At 45.5% G+C, this 18,217-nt stretch overlaps 1 protein-coding gene across 3 annotated transcripts in view; it reads right to left on the bottom strand.

Moving 5' to 3' along the window:
• The window catches only part of ADK (adenosine kinase), a 586,810-nt gene that overhangs the window by 561,555 nt on the left and 7,038 nt on the right, over nucleotides 1–18,217 (bottom strand). Inside the window, exon 1 of one of the 3 annotated variants that reach the window (XM_006273787.4) lies at nucleotides 14,958–15,055. The exons of 1 other annotated variant lie outside the window; for it this stretch is intronic. In XM_006273787.4, coding sequence (XP_006273849.1) covers nucleotides 14,958–14,971 — 14 coding nt within the window. In that variant the 5' untranslated portion in view covers nucleotides 14,972–15,055. Of the gene's footprint in view, nucleotides 1–11,720; nucleotides 11,762–14,957; nucleotides 15,056–18,217 lie in introns of those variants that run through there. One more of the 3 variants, XM_014601449.2, reaches the window with a different exon arrangement.

Below are 18,217 nucleotides of genomic sequence, written 5' to 3'. Positions count from 1 at the left end.
GCACATGCCCTCCACCAAGGGGTGTGCGCAGCGATGGGGAAGCACCCGCTTCCCCCACCCTCCCTGGACAAAACACCTGTGGCTCCATCCTGCTCCCTGCCCCAAGTACTATTCACTACCCTGGCTGGGCAGCACCCTCAGCCCCTGCCCCACTACCTCCCTCGCTGTGGGGGCCTCAATCTGGCCCCCCAGCACCCTTTCCCTTCCAAACTTACCTGCAGGGTGCTGTTCTCCAAGCTGCCCAGCTACATTCCTGGCCATATGCAAGCATGCAGCTCTGCACATGCATGTGGCATCTGGGGGCCCCAGCCAAAAGGCATATTATATTTATCAGTGACATTAATCAGCTACACCAGTCAACAAAGCCAATAAAGTTCATTTTCCTTTTATCGGTGCTGATCCAATATGGCACCAATATATCAATGCACCTCTAGTAATGTGCAAAAACATTCTTTATCATTGTCAGTTACAACTTTTTACCACCTGTTTCACTCCCTTTTCCTAGTTTTGTCTTGCTCTGCGAGGAATTACTTGCGTTTCTTTTTCTACATGGTTAGTTTTACTAGGAATCAATAATAGAGAATCAAAGAAAATTAGGTTGGAAGAATGACAAATTCCGTTCTGCAGAGGGTATATGGGTACTCAACCTAGTATAGGCATTATCCAAAGTATTAATAATATAAAATTTGGAGCCAGTAAGTTGTCCAAACAGCTTCCTCAATGCTCCATGAAACACCAGTCAAGTACAACTTACTTACCCACTCCTATTATGCATTCACCAAACTCAGAAATGAAGCAATGAACAGAAGTTGAGGGGCTCTCCCACTGCCACTCTAGAGATCTCCATCATCAGTGCATTTGAAAGCAGATCCCTTTCCAGGACTTCACTGGCTGCTGGTCTGGCACATATCAAGTGACAGTATGTAACCAGGACATGCTCAATAGCATAACAGACATTAGTTTGAGGAAATACTCACTACTGAAATCAAGATGCTTTTGGCTATAACTGAAATGCATCACCATATTTTCCAGGCAGATGATAGGTATCAATTTCCTATATGTTTTCACTCCACTACAAAAAGACACTGCCTTATATATTTCAATACTAAATCCATGCAAAATTCCAAATGTAATATTAAGTTTAAAAAGTGTTCATTTTAGTACAAATTTTGCTTCTATATAAGCATTAAATTTGGATTCTGCTAATTGGAAATCAAAGAAAAAAAGGAAACAAACTGACTTGACTGATTTTCTAAATACTTACTAATAAAAGAAATAAAGCCTATGCATTTCCAAGGTTTCCATTGTCTTTCGTAGCTTACACATGAAATACAGGAACTTCGAGTATATTGCGGTATATGGCACGGTTCATAAATAAAATTATTCTTATAATAAGGAAAATAATAAAGGTTTGTTCTCAAACTAAAAACTGCTGAGTTACATTTTACAGTAAATTAAACTAAGCATTGTGCGGGCCGCGCCCCGATCCCACCTTTGTCGCCATGTGCGGCGGCAATTCCGATCTCATTCCCATCGCCATGTGCGAGCTGGGGGCGAGCCGGGCCCGTCTTCATTGCACACGGGCTGTGGCCGGCAGCCTGGGCACGCGGGGCTGGAGAGAACCGCGGGGCGGTTTAGCGCACGCGAGTTAGAATTAGTTACGGAGGCGTAATGGTTGATTGAAAAGATTGTTTACTTACACCCAAAGATGGTATTGGTGTAGGCTGGACAGGTTTCCAGGCACAGCTCCTGCTTGAATCCCCGTTGGAGGATTATGACAAACTCAGTTGCTCCCGCGGAGTTACTGAAGCTCCGTGGGTTTTGTTATTTGGTTCCCAGGCCCCCGGAGCTGTTAAGACTCCATGGGTTCGAAAATTGGGCTCGGTCCGGTTTCTATTCCCCGGAGTTGCTGAAGCTCCGTGGGTTTGGTTCAGTTCCCTCAACCATGGAGTTGTTAAGGCTCCACGGGTCCGGAGTTACAGGAAAGGGATACGTCTAGGATTGCGCTCGGCGACGGGGAGAGGCGAGAAGCGAAAGCTCCACAGGCTCGGTTCCATTGCCTCTATTGCCTGTTAGGGGAGGCGCATTGGGTCCGCAGCGCTTGGAGATCTTCACACAGAATCTCTCCCGTCCTCCCTCCTCCGACTTGGGCAGAAACTACCCAAGCCTTTTGTACGGCTAGCAAGCCAATTGCTAGCCACCACGTGTGCCTACATTAGGAATGGGCCAATAATGTGGCGCGAATCCTAATACAAATGGCGGGAACTTCTTTACAGCGTGTATCACTACGATGCAAAAGAGATGCACACTGCAAAGAAGCTATAATCTGGCAGGAAATCCCCCGTTGCACCAGAGTTCTCTCTTGCAGCAGAGAACTCTACCGTGCAAAGAAAGCGACAAATTGGCGGGAAAATAATTTAGCGGTGCCGAAGCGCGCACACAAACAAAAAAAATCACACCTTTGGGTTGTGACAAGCATGACAAAATATTTTGTGAATATGGAAAACAAAATACTTAGATCCTTTAAGTGAACAGTACCAGAGTACATTGTAACAAGAAGGGTAACCAGAAAGGTTTCTACAAGTATCTCAGCAACAAAAGGAAGATCAGGGAAAAGTGTGGGTCCTTGAACGAATGGGGCAGGCAACCTAGTGACAGATGAGGAAAAGGCTGAACTACTCAGTGCCTATTCCACCTCAGTCTTCACAGACCAGATCAGCTGGCAGCACAGTTTAGGGAGAAGGTGAGCAGCCCTCAGTGGTGAAAAAAACAGTTTAGCGTTATTTATAAAGTTGGATGCAACACACCCAAAGGTGCTGTGGGAGTTGGCCAATGTGATCATAGAGCCACAAGCCATTATCTTTGAAAACTCGTGGTGACTGGGAGGGGTCCCAGATGATTGGGAAAGGGCAAATATAGTTCCCATATTTAAAAAGGAAAGGAGGAGGATTCGGGGAACTACAGACCAGTCATCTTCACCTCAGTCCCTGGAAAAATCATGAATCAAGTCCTCAAAGAATCCATTTCTAAGCACTTGGAGGAGGAAGAACGTGAGCACTTGGAGGAAGAAGATAGGAGCATTGCCAACAGATCAAGGGAAATGATTCTTCCCTTCTATTCAGCACAGATGAGGCCATATCTGGAGTGCAATGTTCAGTTTTGGGCCCCCCACTACAAAAATGATGTGGACAAATTGGAGAGTCCAGTGGAGGGCAACCAGAATGGTTAGTGGGCTAGGGTACATGCCTTATGAGATGAGGCTGTGGGAACTGGGCTTATTTAGTCTGGAAAAAGAGAAGAGTGGGGGGATTGAATAGCAGCCTTCAACTACCTGAAGGATGGTTCTTAAGAGGATGGAGCTAAGCTGTTCTCAGTGGAGGCAGATGACAGAAAAAAGGAAAAAATGGCCTCAAGTTGCAGCAAGGAAAGTTTAGGTTAAATATTAAGAAAAACTTTTTCACGATGAGGGTAGTAAAGCACTGGAACACTAGGGTGTGGAATCTCCATCCTTGGATGTTTTAAAGACCCAGCTAGACAAAGCCTTGGCTGGGATGATCTAGTTGGGTATGGCCCTGCTTTGAGCAGGGGTTGGAATAGATGACCTCCTGAGGTCCCTTCCAACCCTAACTTTCTGAGATGCTACGATTATCATTTAAAAAATAACCTTGCAGGTTAGGTCTAAATTTTTTGCATCTTCTGGAGCCACAAGTCAAGGAAGTCATCTGCACATTTGTACATGACAGTGAAAAGACAGAAATTGCAGGTACACAGAGGGGTTTGATCATGTTTTCACATTATTTTACTTAATCATACCTTCTATGGATGCCAGTGAAATACATCTGAATCCCTCATATACCATCAAGTGTCATTTGTGTAAAGATGTAAATTTTCTGGAAATTTTAAAGCCATGGGAAAAAAAAAAATTCTGTGTTCTTTTCCAGAAAAAAAATGGAAATTTTGGGAAAAATTGAAATATATGCAATACTTATTTTCTTAGCACCCTTTTACAGATCTAAATTTACTTTGTTACTTTAATAACGTAAAATGCATTATGTATAGCTTGGTTTGCTCATAAAATTATCATGTTTGGTATATTTATTACATTTAAAAGTATAGTTTATTCAGACAATAATTGCAAATTTACTAATTGAATTACTTTAAAATGTTTTTAATTTTTGTTACAAATGGAACTAGAAGCTGCTGAACTCTAAGGAACCTAGCATTTGCCAGTTTATGAGAAGCAAGCCAAAATTAAAGTTGAAAATGAAAAAACCATCAACATTATAGTAAAACAAAGAATGTTATTATGTATTCTGGACTTAGTCTCCTCCACGGTGTCAAAGAGATACAGAAAGCCCTCATTTTTATAAAAAGAGGCGAGAAAAAAGGAAAAAAAACAAGGCTCATTCAATACAAATTTTGCTACATGAAAAAGTCTAATCAGTCTCATTTTCTGAGCTATCACTATCAGCTGTTTCTGCTTCTTCCAATCCTTATCATCTTCACGAACTTCTGGAAACTGAAGGTTTGCCCAGATTGAGACAAGCTTATCTACTCTTTCACATGTTAGTTTATTTCTTGATTTGGTGCGAGTATTTCCAAATATAGACCAGTTTCTTTCACATGCTGCAGAAGATGGAGGAATTTGAAGCAGGAGAGAACCAAGAAGAGTCGGAGGCTGTGTCATGCAAAGGCCTGGCCACCATGTTGCAGGAGGGATATGCTTGGCAAAGTCCCAGACTGCATTCCTGGACCAAATACCTGAAGATGTTCTGTATTCTGAAACCTTTGAAAGTACCTTTCCAACATCAAGTCTTAAGTGTGTTGCTTGTCCTGGACCAGTGGGGGAAAGGCAGGGACAAAGCGGGGTGCGTTCCCAAGGCGAGCAAGGTCACCCAGAGCATTGGGGAGATGCTTGCTCTGGATGGCCAGCCCTTCTCCTTTGTTGAGCATCTAGGGTTCAGGTGGCTCATGGTGCTTGTGACCCCATCTTATCAAATGCCCACATGCACCACCAGGACCATGGTGCCCCACCCAGTATGAGGCATGCTAGGAGTACTTGAGGGAGGAGCTGTGGAAGGCAGGGCCACAGGTAGCTTTACAGACATCTGGAGCAGCCAAGGTGGAGATCATGCCTACCACTCCTTCACAGGGCACTGGTATCATCAGTCAGGGCATCAGTGGGCTCTCCTTCAAGCGGAGGTGATGGATGAGTCTCACACAGCAAGGGAGATCATGGTGGCCATGAACCACATGGTGCAGGGGTGGCTTGTTGGGCAGGCTGAGTTCACCCACAGGTTCATGGTCACTGACAATAGGGCCAATATGGTCAAGGTGGTGCATGATGCCATTTGTTGGCATCCGCTGTGTAGCACATAAGTTCCACCTCATAGTCAGGGGTGCCTTGGAGGGGGACAGGGTTCCTGGTGATGGTGCCGACACTACCATGAGCAGTAAGCTCATTTTGAAATGCAAGAAGGTGGTGGGCTACTTCCACCAGAGCATCATCAAAGGGGACAAGATGCTACACGAGAAACAGGCAGAGCTGAGCATCCCACACCACAAAATCATGCAGGATGTGAAGACCCAGTGGAACTCCACATACCTGATGCTCAAAAGGCTGGTCGAGGAACAGAAGACCATCCATGAGATGGCCTTGTTTGGAGAGACTGGGATTAGTGGCCCCCTTAACAAAACTGAGTGGGATACCATTTCCCAGATCTTAGTGGTCCTCACCCTGTTCCTCGAGGCCACTGAGAGCCTCAGTACTGGTAATGCCCTCCTTAGCCAGGTGATCCCCATAGTGAAGGAGCTTGAGAATGAAATGGAGAAGTTCTAGGGGATCAATGCTCCTGGCTGGGGCAAGCTGCTTTCCCCAGAGGTGCATGCACTCATGAAACGGCTGAAGGAGGGCATCAAAAAACTGCAACTACAGTCTAGTACAATCCATGTGCTGGTAAACATGTATAACCCAAGGGTGAAGGGGAGCATCTGCAACAGCAAAACCGTCAATCACTGGACAGAGGTGCTAGTGAACAGAGTCAGGGAGGCAGAAGGGCAGAGGTGGGGGGACGTGGAAGAGGAGGATCCACTGTCCCATGCCAGCACTCCAAGCACTAGCCAATCTCCTCCACCTCAGCAACTGCCAATGTGGGCCAAGGGCATGGCTTCAATGTTGGGGTCCAGAGGCACCAGAGCCCACCATCTGGCAGGTAACGCAGAAGCCTTGGTGACTACCTTAACTTGCTATGGATGAGGAGCCGCTGGTGTTCCTCAAGGTCAACCTTCCACTGCTGGGGTTCCCCAAGCTCCACATGCAGACGAAGTGAGTGCCACCCTCCTCACTCCGCACCCATTTCCTTTCTTTAGTTGCTTTCACAACCATTTAATGCCCCACTCTCAAAGCTGGAGGCGGCAGTTTAGTTTTTCACCAGCCAGCAGGGTTAGAACATCTCCCTGCTGAGCTCCTGTGCCAAGACAAACTTGGAGATATGGGCTGGGGCTATGGGAAAGTAAGAGGCACCCCGGTGCCTGCTAGAGAGGAGAAACTGCCAGGGAGAGAGCCCCGGCAGAGCTAATTGAGCACAGCTGTGGGTTGCCGGAGCAACTAAGGGGAGCCAGCTGGCCAGAAGGGGGCAGGGCCTGGCCCTTATAAAGCCCAGGGCCGAAGCCAGGCTAGCAGTTCTCTGCCAGCAGCCTGGGAGGCAGGAGCTCCGGGAGTGAGGATGTGGAAAGGAGCCTAGTAGCAAGTACCATTGTCAGATGGAGCAATGTTGTTATGGCCATAGGGCTTCGGGTTTGAGTTACAGCCAGACGGCTTGAGCTTGCGTTTGCATTACAGCCAGGAGGCTTGTGTTTGTTTGGCTCTGTTATTACACCCGGAGGTTTGGGTGAGGCTGTAGGGGTTGGAGGAGGCCTCATAAGAGGGCGCAGTGTCCTCATATAGGGACCCCACAGAGTGTGGGAAGCCCTAGCGCAGGAGGGTGCATTGCCCTCATAAGAGGGCACAGTGTCCCCATAGGGACCCCAGAGAGTGTGGGGTGCCCCAGCACCAGTGAGGGCGTGGTCTAGCGCCAGGAGGGCACATTAATTTCATAGCACCAGTGAAGACGCAGCTCGCACGTCAGTGCGGGAGCAACTGGCGGCGAGAAGCGCTGCCAGTGGGTCGCGGATGCAACCAGTAGGTTGCAAACGGGGAACATAGACCCCGGATCGTGTGTGGGGTACATAGACCCCAGCCCCAGAGCAAGGGGCGATTTCATTGAGAAGCCCAGGGTGGGCACGGCGAGCCCCAAAGGGGGGGAGCGCCACACTGTATTATTGAGAAGCCCTGTGGGGCCACGGTGAGCCCCAAAGAGGGGAAGCGCCATACTGAGCAGCCCTAGAGCGGGGCAATTACTGAGCAGCCCTAGAGCGGGGCCATAGTGAGGAGCCCGAGAGGGGCCATAGTGAGAAGCCCGGCCGCAGGCTAGTGCGGCAACACCCCTCAGACTGAGGCAGGGCACTGCGGTTGCCCCCGAGAAGACAGGGAGTAGCAGCGCGGTGAGCCGGGGTCAGAGAGGGTACCCGTGCGGTTGGCCGGAAGGGCCGAGGCCTGCTAGGGAGTCCCTGAGCGGGACCGCACCATCAGGGGAGGCCCAGTGAGAGGCTGGGTACTAGAGAAAGCCCAGAGTGGGCTAGATCATAGAGGAAGCCCGGGAAGCGGGCGTGCAGACCTAACAACGTCCATTACATCTGCGAGGCTTGGGGCGTGGTATCAGGGGAGGTTGGAGCCACACAGCGCCCATAAGGCTAGGGTGTCCGGGGAACACCCACCATATCGGGAGACCCCCCAGGGGGTCCGGAAGAACCGTGGGGACAGAGGTCCCGAGTATTCGAGCCCAGGGAGTTATAGGTAGCCTCCCAATCATATTCCAGCAAGACGTGGTGGGCGAGAATTAGAGGGTGCCCTTGAGAGGGCCTGACACGGAGTGAGGGACCTCAAGGAGATCACGGCCCTCCGCGAGGACCCCGCCGTGACAATGATCTAAAACTGTACCCTGCCAGGGTCAGGAGACCTGCTGGGACTGCTGGTGGCGTAGCAGCCCCAGGAAATGCCAGAACCGCAAACCTCCCTGGTGAAAGGCAGGTAGAAGGCACCTAATAACCTCCTACCACTGCACATACGTGTGCACAGTCCTGGCTGGGGAAAATCCAGACCTGTAAGATCTTTGAGAGGCCTGAAGCTTACTAGTTGCAGTGAAGGTGTAAGGGTGAGAATAGGCAGGTGGCTCAGATCTGACCTCAACTGGTCCGTGCTGAGGTCAGGACCCAAAGGTGGGGGGTCGAAGGGCCAGGGGCCCACCGTGAGGAATGCTCAGAGCAAAAAGGTCAGGATTCTGACTGGCCTGAAGGTGGGGCCAGGGCCTAAGGGGGAAGCAAAGGTCCCAGAGAGGGGACCACAGTGAGAGGGGGTGAAGGATGCCATCTGCAAGGCAAGAGCCAGAATGTAGGGTCGGTACAGAACTGCAGAATGGATGTCACTCCTAGGCATCGGGGCCTAAATGGGCAGCTTCCCACCTGGGTAACATATGACTCAGTTTTCCATCAAGGCATGGCAGGAGAAAGAGGGGCCGAGCAGTTGGCCCAGAAAATGGGTGGGCGGTCCGAGATCTAACTGGTACCGGGAAGGCCCTCTGTTACAGGCTACAATCCTTGTTGCATTCATCCCGCTCAACACAAGGCAGACAAGGTTCTTTGGGTCAATCTGATATCTTATATTAGACCAACTGAATAGTTGGAGAAATATATCTTGGCAAGCTTTTGGGTTTAAAAACCCTTTGTCAGGCTGAGGAAGCATCTGCAGATGGTGTGTGCACTTGTCCTGGATGGACGGAGTCGTAAAGAAGCCAGAGGCTGGTATGCAGGCAAGAAAGCCAGTCACTGAAAATGGAAATGGAGGCATCAGGGGGTGAAAGAGAGGCTGGGGTAGGGGGGTGAAGGACGATGTACCAGGTAAAAGTGGAGAGGTATTTGGGGTGTCAGATGCCAGGCAGGTTACAGTGCGTCATAAATCCAATGTCTATATTGAGTCCATGAGCTTTTGTATGGAGGAGGTTGATGAATGAAGTTGATAGGCTCATTTGTGAAAAGTGTTTTTTAAATTCAGGTGTCAGCAGTGCTGTCTCAGGGGGTGAACCGCCAATCTCATGAGGTGCACATACACCTGCATGCACCCCCTATGCTTTGCCAGTGCTGTACTCCTTGTCCTCAGTGTACAAGAATTGTAATGATCTGATGCTGTAGATAATCCTACATAAAAGTCTTCCTATTATAGTTATTAGAAAACATTTTGGGGGAGTAAAGGGTAGGAATATATGAGCACTTTGTCTTAAACATTTTATTCATCATTCTAAAAGAAAATATTTAATACAACTTTTTTTAATTTTTTCCAAAAAAAATTCAATTTTTCCAATTTTTTTTGAAACAAACAAAAAAAAATCCTCAGAAAAAGAAAGGGGAAAAAACTGTTTTTTTCCAAATTGTTCTGGGTTTTTTTCCAGGCCTTCACACATCTCTATACTTGTGATTTAAACCATCATCATTGCCTATCCAAGGCTTTTTGCTCATTGTTGCTTATCATCTAAGTCCCTTTCTCCCCACCCCAACTCCCAAAGTAGTCTGACCCAGAGATTCCTTCCATCAGCCATTCTCTACCTGCCCATTGGCACATATACAACAGCACTTAAAAACTGGTGGATGTAGCAGCAACTAGCAAGAACATATTAGAAGTAGCAAATGAAATATTTGGACCATAGTCTCTTATTACTGATTTCAATGGCTTGATCCATGTAGACTCCCTTGTAATAAGGCATAATTTTGCAACGTCTCCCAAGACTATGCCTTTCTCACTTGCTCAGTTTCCATACAGCTCTGGTAAGAAACTTTCAAAGGAATGGAGAAAGAGATAAGCAAGTGACATACTTGGAAACTGTTGCTCCTTGAGTATTGCCAACATCAATATCTGATATTTAACACAATTAAGGCAGATGCAATTTATCTGCCAAAATTCAAGCTAGGGTGCAACAATATTTCACATTGACTTTTAGATTAATAAAGGCTTTTATTTTTAATGATCTCAGCTTCATGCTGTCATGACTTTTTCATGCCTGGAAGAAAATATTTTAAAAACTTCCTTAATATTGAACACTTCTGCATGTTTCCTGTTACTGTCTGCCTATTATTGATCCAAGACATGTCCCTACATTCTCCATAAAGTGCAAGTGTTTTTATCATTACCAAATTATTAGCTTCTGTACTGAACTGAAGAAGGCATAATAGTTACCAATTATAACTTCACCATGTAAAATTAAACAAGATTCTGTAGGCCATTTAATGTAGTAAATATAAAATAAAGTTACACATAACTAGTAATTTCAAGCACACTAAAATCTCACATGGAAATAGTAGGAACAGCATGAAAACTGTGCAATATGAGTCACAAGGACTTGATCGCTCATTGTCCAGTGGCTACAAGAATTACAGTTGCAAAACCTAGCAAGGTAAGTGACATCCCTAAGATCACTGACTGATTTTAAAATGTTTGGGAAGTATTAGTAGATGTCCTACAAAGTCAGTGTTCCCAAAGGGGGGAAAAGATACTTACTTAGAAAATTGGTGGCAACTCTTGGAATTTGCTTTTAAAAATAATAATAAATGTCTCCTTCCTCTAAACCAGAAAGTTTGAAAAACTGCTTTGAATATTAAAGGGAAGTGAAAGTTTTATGAGCTAACACCTAAGAACAAACTTGGAATAAATCAAAAGTTAAAAATAAAGATGAGTAGAAGACAGTGAAATTCATATTATGCAGACTTCTAAGGGGAAAAAAAAGAGGAAATGAATTCTTATGTAGAGCTGAAGAAACACAAAAGCTTAGCATTGACTAAAACATAAAGGAACTGTCAGAGACTGAAAACAAAAGAAAAGAACACAAGACTCCTGTGGACATTGCCTTGGCTTAAGGGAACGCTGCTGAAAGAAGATAATTATTGGTCTTTATGTATATTGTAGGGTATTTGATGCATCTTTAAATGGTAAAATTTGTTATTTGATATGTTGGATTTGTTAATAAATTAAATTAAAAAAAAGAAAGATAAGAAAAATAGGAACAGCATCAAGTATTAAACTCTTTCCATCATTATTAGCCCCACTTAAAAGAAATAAATGATGCATCTGAAACAGAATATATTTGCCAATTCATTTTTTAATTTTTAAGTTTTCAGTTGTGCTGCCTGTGATGCTTAACTGTTAAACAGGGCAATCCAATAAGCCAGATGTAGCATGGAAGAGTTGAAAATTGTACAAAACCAACAACTAAATTTCCTGATTTGTGGGATTCAAATTTCACCATTAATGTTCTGGGTATCATGCAATGTGTCAGAAATAAGTTTCTTAAAATATGAAAGTTGGGTGTAGTCCACAAACATGCTCATACAGCTCATTTCATATTTAAACACAGGGTACACAAATTCTTGTTTAAATTGTGGTAGAAATATTGTTTTCCAATATGTTCGTCCTTATAGGTTTATCTGACTAAATCCACACGTACATTAGGTGCATCTCTGGCTATTATATGAATATCATAATTTTAAAAAAAGAAACAAACAGAAGTCTTTATAACAAATTATCTTTTTACCTCAGAAGAAAGAAAAAAAGATATAGAAAAATACTATCAGCTTACCTTACAGGTTGTATGAGCAAGCACATAAATGCAGCCCAAATCAACTGTCAGACTATCCATAGTTAAGGGCAGGACATTTTAGTTGTTTTGACATTTGCTGCTGAATGAACTGAAAAATAACTGCTAGGTCACAAACTTTTCAGTAATATAAATCATTAAATATAAACTTTGATCTGCCAACTGCACTGTTTTGTCAGAGACATTAACTGTTTGCAGAGAAGTAATGATCTTTGCAAAACTTTTGCACATAATCCTGGTTATCACAAGTAATTGAAGTAATGAGGTACAACCAGCACACAGAACAGTCTCTTTCATTAGGAATGGCTTACCAATTGAAAATCATTTTTAATCAAATGTCAAGTAACCTAACCTTAACCAACTAGATTTCACAAATATTATGCAAAAGGAAATTAATTTTAAGCATATATTTTTTATCAATCAGATTATTAGAAAGCAGAAACAACTCAGTCCAGCCAGTTCCAACTACGAAAGTAGTCATGTTTAATTACCAAAATCAAAATGTCAACCAAGTATGTTGTCTCCAACACTTGTATGCACATTAGCACACTATCATCATAGAAAAGTGTCATCCAAATGGCAATGGAAGCTCAATGTCTAGAAACATGCAAGTGAAAGAACAATTCCAGTCTTGATATAGTGAAAATTCTTGCTTAAAGAATATTTTTTTAAAAATACATTGGATTTTTTTTGCAGGAGTTGTACCAAAAGGAGACACAAAATAAGTTATTTCAGTTCTTTGTCAGCAATACATCTCTGTCCAAAACAGTGGTTCTCAACCTTTTTCAGAACCCTCTGGAAAATGCCACCAGCTCTTAGCTTTCATTCTTTTTAACTACAGAAATATAATAGAGCAATTCTTCTGTTGCACAGAACTCAGATCACGTCAGAATGCTTTTGACATGGATTCTCTGGGTTTATCTTGTGAATGTGTAGAACTGTAGGGAGTGCTAACACCTAATACTGCATAGCACCCTATGTCTCCCTTTAAAGGACCTTGAGGCACCATGATTGACCGAGAATCGCTGGTCCTATATGGACATAATAAGTTGATAAAATGTGTGTTAAGTATAAAGTACTGCCTGTTATAAAGCACATATGCAACAGTAAGTTTTCCTATGTAAATGGATCCCCCTTATAATGACCCAATATTTTATTTTTTTTTTTATGTGCATAAAGCTTATGGGAATTGGGGGACAAAGGGGACTTATTGAAATGGCTTGGCTTTCCAGTTTATATCAGATCAAACCAACACAAGCATGTAATGTTTATTACATTTTATTAAGAGCATGTTATGCGAGTAGACCTGCGGTATAACACATCTAACAGTGGTGTGCATTTTGGACTTGCCCTCAAAAGCAAATCTAAAATAAGCTGCATTCAAATAATAGTGTCACTGTAGTTAAGGTAACTACGCAGACATATATGGAGTTGGGTTATTGCAGTTTCAGCATTTTCTTTTTGATTTTTTAAACAATTATCAATTGCACGTTTGTTATAGAAGCCTCTTAGAACCATGCCAACAACAACATTGCTAGAAGCTTTGGATCAATTCTGTTTTGCTCCCAGCATAATTCCTATGCAATACAATCATTTATAAAAGGTGGCCATTAATCATTTTAACTCATCTGAGACCAAAAGCATTTCAGAGCTAATACTTGATGAGTCTAGAGGTGAGAGACTATTTCTCTTGTATCTTTATTCAGCAAAGCGCAAATACCCTTGGAACTGTTCATATACTCCCCTGAATGGAGACTTTGAAAAGGTAGCATTTAGCTAAGAAGCTGCATATTTACAAATAGGCTTAGAGGAGTTCCCTTAATACACATTTAATAATCCTCTTTTGGACTCATTGACACTTTCTGTTTCAAATAACAAGCCCCTTAAGCAAAAGCTTCTAGGAATAGAGTCTGTCATACAGTAAACTACTCCACTACTAGTCAGATTTCAAGGCAGTTGCATTGGTTTAGCATAACCTGACAGTTGAACAGCATCATGCTTTGAGTCACTGGTCTGTATTTCTTAACAGGAGACAGTGACATCTGATACAGAACATATTGGGGGTGGGGGAAAAAAGATTCAAGAGGCACCCTTGAACGATAATTAAACTCAGAGCCTGTAACTTTAGACAGATCTCCTGGAACGATGGGGCTGATCAGAAATGCCTATATGATAAAGGTCACCAGTTCACTTTGCACGTTGGAGTGCAAGCCAATTTAAAGAGTCTTGAACACACACACACAGCTCTAGAAAGCTAATTCTCCCTACTGAGTACCATGCTATAGATTTTTTTAATTTAAGCTTCTTGATCGTTATTCATCCGGAGAACTGGCATCATAAAGCTTCCAGGCCTCCAGGGGTGCTGAGCTTTGTATTGACCATCATCCTCCACCTTGGTAGCTGAAGAGCCATGTTGTAGCCGTGACAGTCCAAAAATTATGAGAGGGACCTGGCTTTCTTAAGACAACATATTTTATTGGATCAACTATGTGGTGGGGATGAAGTTAGACAAGCTTTCAAATTCAAGACATTCTTCCTCAGACGTGGGCACTGGGGCCGGCGTGCTTGGAAACCATGTCTAACTTTATCCCAAAGACAGGGCTGTCCCAGTAAAAGGCTCCCTCCACCTCCTCAGCATTTGGGACTGATCTATATTTAGTTGGGGGAAAAAAACCAAAAAAAACAACCAAACCGGCAGTCCTGGCACTGCACCACTACGCACAACTTGGGGCCAAAAGCAGCACTTCTCCACAGCAATTTTAGCCTTCTCCTGCCCCTGCGAGACGAGGCCGAGATCCGCCCTGCTGCTCCCTCGGAGCCTGTCCCACAGGCAAACGCGGAAAGGGGGAACCTGCTCAACGGCCCCCGCCTCCTGCCTGCCGGGCAGCGCATCCTCCGGGGCAGACGCGGGCCCCACCCCGCGGGTCCCGCGCACCTGCCTCGCTCCGCTCCGCTCCGCTCCCTGCCTGCCTGCCTGCCCGGAGCCCCGGCATCTCCCGCCGCTCCTGGCTGGGGGCAGCCCGGGCAGAGGCGCTGCTGCCGCCGCCTCCCACACGAGGATGCTGCCGCCTCGTGCCCCCCACCCACTCAGCGCTGCTGACGCGCGGGGCAGGGGAGAGGGGCACCGACCTCCCCACCACCCCGCCCGGGCAGCGCCTGCGGCTGCTGCGACCCCCGAAGCAGCGGCTCGTCCCTCGGGGCTGCGCTGTGCAGGCTTACCTGAGCGTCGGCATGCTGCCCGCCGCCAGCCTGTCCCCGCCCGCGCCCCGGCAGCCGCCGCCGCCCAGCCGCGTGCCTGACGCCCGATGCCCGCCCGGCCGCCCGCGCCCCGCCGTGCTCTACAGCATCTGAGTAGCCCTGGGCGGCCTGGCAGTCCCCCGCGCCCGGGCCCCGCCCCCGCGCCGCGCGCGCGCCGCGATTGGCAGGGAGCGCCCCGGTGGGCGGGGCCGTGCGACAGGACAAGCAGGGAGAGCCGCGGGCAGGGAGCGCTCGTGCGGCGCCTGCACTCGAGAGCCCGGGCTCCTCGTCTTGCTTCGTTGGTCGCCATCTTTGTTGCGGGCGAGGAGAATCTGCGGCGTCGCATGTGACAGCCCCCAGGAGGCGACACGCAGGACTGGCGGGTTTGGGGGGGACGCTGAGCTGGGGGAGCGCTTGCCCACACCTAAGATGGCTGTCGTATGGGGGCATGGCACCAGCCTTCGCCACGTGACTGCCGTACCGGCTGTCCACGGGACGCCGCGCACCCTCCGCGGCCTGGGCCAGGCGCTATTCGCGGTCCTGTCCTTACATCCTGCCGCCTCAGGCCCAGCCAGCTGCAGGGATCCGGCTCTGGAGGCTGCTGACTTTCTCCGCAGGGGCTGAGTCTCCGCTGCGTGTGCAGGCCCCGTCGGCAGGGTCTGCACTGGATCCTGACAGCCGAAGACGTCCTCTTCTAGAGGACGCAGCGCAGATGACCGCGCGTTCCTGCTAGCCAGGAGCCGGGCCTTAAGAGCCCGCGGCGGGCATTGCAGGACTTGCAACACTGGGCAGGAGAAGACAGCCGACCTCAGCTTGGTTTTCTCTCACCCCGCTTCTGGAGGAGGCAGGCCTTTCAGCACAAGCTGCTGCAGTGACTTGCCTGTTGCCTGCAAAATGCAACTACTGCCAGTCCTATTTTCTCACCCTGACAGGCAGCACAACAGAAGCGGGTGCCTATCTGTAGCCTTGTTTGCCTTCTACAAATGTCAAGGTTGATCCCAGTTTGAGCAATAAAGTTAGACTTAGCTAGCAAAAATGCCTCAGGGTCCCCAGCTCAGATATGCAATGTAAATAGACACGAGGGCTGCTTCAGAGGCGAGAAATACCAATAAGCTCAGCATTCCTCATTCTTCCCTCCTCCTGTTTTACAACCCACTTCTACCTAATTTTGCAGACAAAGTAACTGCTACCCTCTGCAGATTGGGCATTGTATTATTAGCAAAACAACACTGGCTTCTTAAATTGATGACACACAAAATGTCGCTTATGCCAAAAAAGGAAGGAGGGGAAAAAAGCTATTTCTACCCAACCCCACACACCCAAATGCTGATGAAAAACTGCACAACTGTCTTTTGCAATGTAGCCGTTTGATTCTGTGCCTCAGCTCTCCTTCCCCAAGCATATAAAATGGGCTGAATTACAGAAAGGTTTATGCCAACTTTTCAGGAATGTCAGTTTCTGGATACCCAAGGCGAGTCGGTTTTTTTTGAAAGCCACACTGCACATATTCCATAGTTAAAAGGGTAGGAGTGGGAAACTGCAATTTTTCCAGTAGATTCCTCCTTTTCTAATGGGAGTTAAAGGATCAAATCCTTGAGCCTACTAGAGCTGCTTTGTGCCACTGACTGTGCCAGGCAGCCAACAAAGCTAGTCACTGCAGGATTTCCCTTCTGAATGTGGAATCCCAAAGTGGCACAGAGCCAGCAAGCTGCTAAACACCACCTCCTCCAGTTAAAGTCATCCATCACAACTAAAACATATTTTTGACTACATGTCAAGTTAGGAAAAGTTTTATTAATTAGGTTTCTGTCTCCTCATTGTTTAGATGCAAATTTATACAGGTAGATTTGTTCCCATGTGCATTTCCTGATATGAGTATCTATGTACCTTCTGCAATATAAAATCTGCATTACGTGCAAAACACACAATACATATTACCAGTTCAACATTTTTAATTTTACATGACTCTTTCTGAAGAAACAAATTTCTTGCCTATGCCACACATTTAAATACACCTTTTTAAAGATTGTTCACTACCACTTTGTTGGCTGCATTATTAAGCCAATTAACAGTCAACGAGATTGTTTTATTTGAATAGTTACTCTCTGTTAAGAGAAAGAAATAGGAGAACTATTGCAATTAAAGTGTACCTTATTTCTTTAATTATCTAACAGGAAACTCAAGTGTACAAGAGAAAGAGTTTATTTAACCAAGTGTCACAAGAGAAAGAGTGAGCATGAAAAAAAAAGAATATAAAAGGATGCCCTTTACATAATTCTTAAATAAACTCAATAAAGGTGAAGATACCATTCACTTATTTTCTTTTAGAAATAAACAAAGTTCAACCCTCTTTATTCTATTTTTATTACTCTTATCCCTCATTTCCCAACCTCCCTTCAGGACTTCATTGTACCTCATTACCCTATGATACCACATGAGTCCCAGATAAGTACACAAGAAAGAAAAGAAAATAAGACCTTAGATTTTTTTTTAACCCATGACGGGCACATACTTCTCCTCTTAAATAGTCCTCATTCCCATGATAGAGGATCTAAAGCCCTCAGCTAAGTCCTGATCTTGTGAAGACTTGCATATGTGTTTAATGTTCATAGAATCACACAAAAATACAGCTGGAAGGAATCTCAAAAAGTCATATAGTCCAACTATTCAAGACAGGATCACCCTTCATCTAAAACATCATAGAAAGATGTTTGACCTTCAATTAAAAGCTTCCAATTACATAGATGCCACAACATCTCTAGGTAAAATAAATTCCAGAACTTAATCCCTCCCAGAGCTAGAAAGTTCCTCTTAATATCTAACCTAAATTTTCCGTACTGCAGTGTAAGATCATTCCTTCTTGCAGTCTCCAATAAACATGACAATAATCAATCACCATCTTTGTAACAAACCTTTAAGTATTTCAAAATGTTATCTGATGCCTCCTCTCAATCATCTCCCCTCAAAACAAAATAATCCCAGTGTTACCTTCCATCATGCCATGTTTTCTAGACAACTAGTAATAGCCTCTTTTGGAGTGTAATGCTCAACACCGGAGACCATTTCTCAGGTAAGGCCTTGCCTGTGCTGTAAAGAGTAAAGAATCTCTTCTTACAACTTGTATAAGACAGACCTGTTCACATCCCAGCATGCTATTAGCTTTTTTTTTCTGGCAATATGACTGTTGACTCATATTTGACTGGTGATCCATTATTACACCTCCAGATTCTCTTCGGCCTTAC

This window comes from Alligator mississippiensis, chromosome 6, assembly GCF_030867095.1.
Source record: "Alligator mississippiensis isolate rAllMis1 chromosome 6, rAllMis1, whole genome shotgun sequence".
NCBI lineage: Eukaryota > Metazoa > Chordata > Crocodylia > Alligatoridae > Alligator > Alligator mississippiensis.
This window is presented reverse-complemented; position numbering and strand designations above follow the sequence as displayed.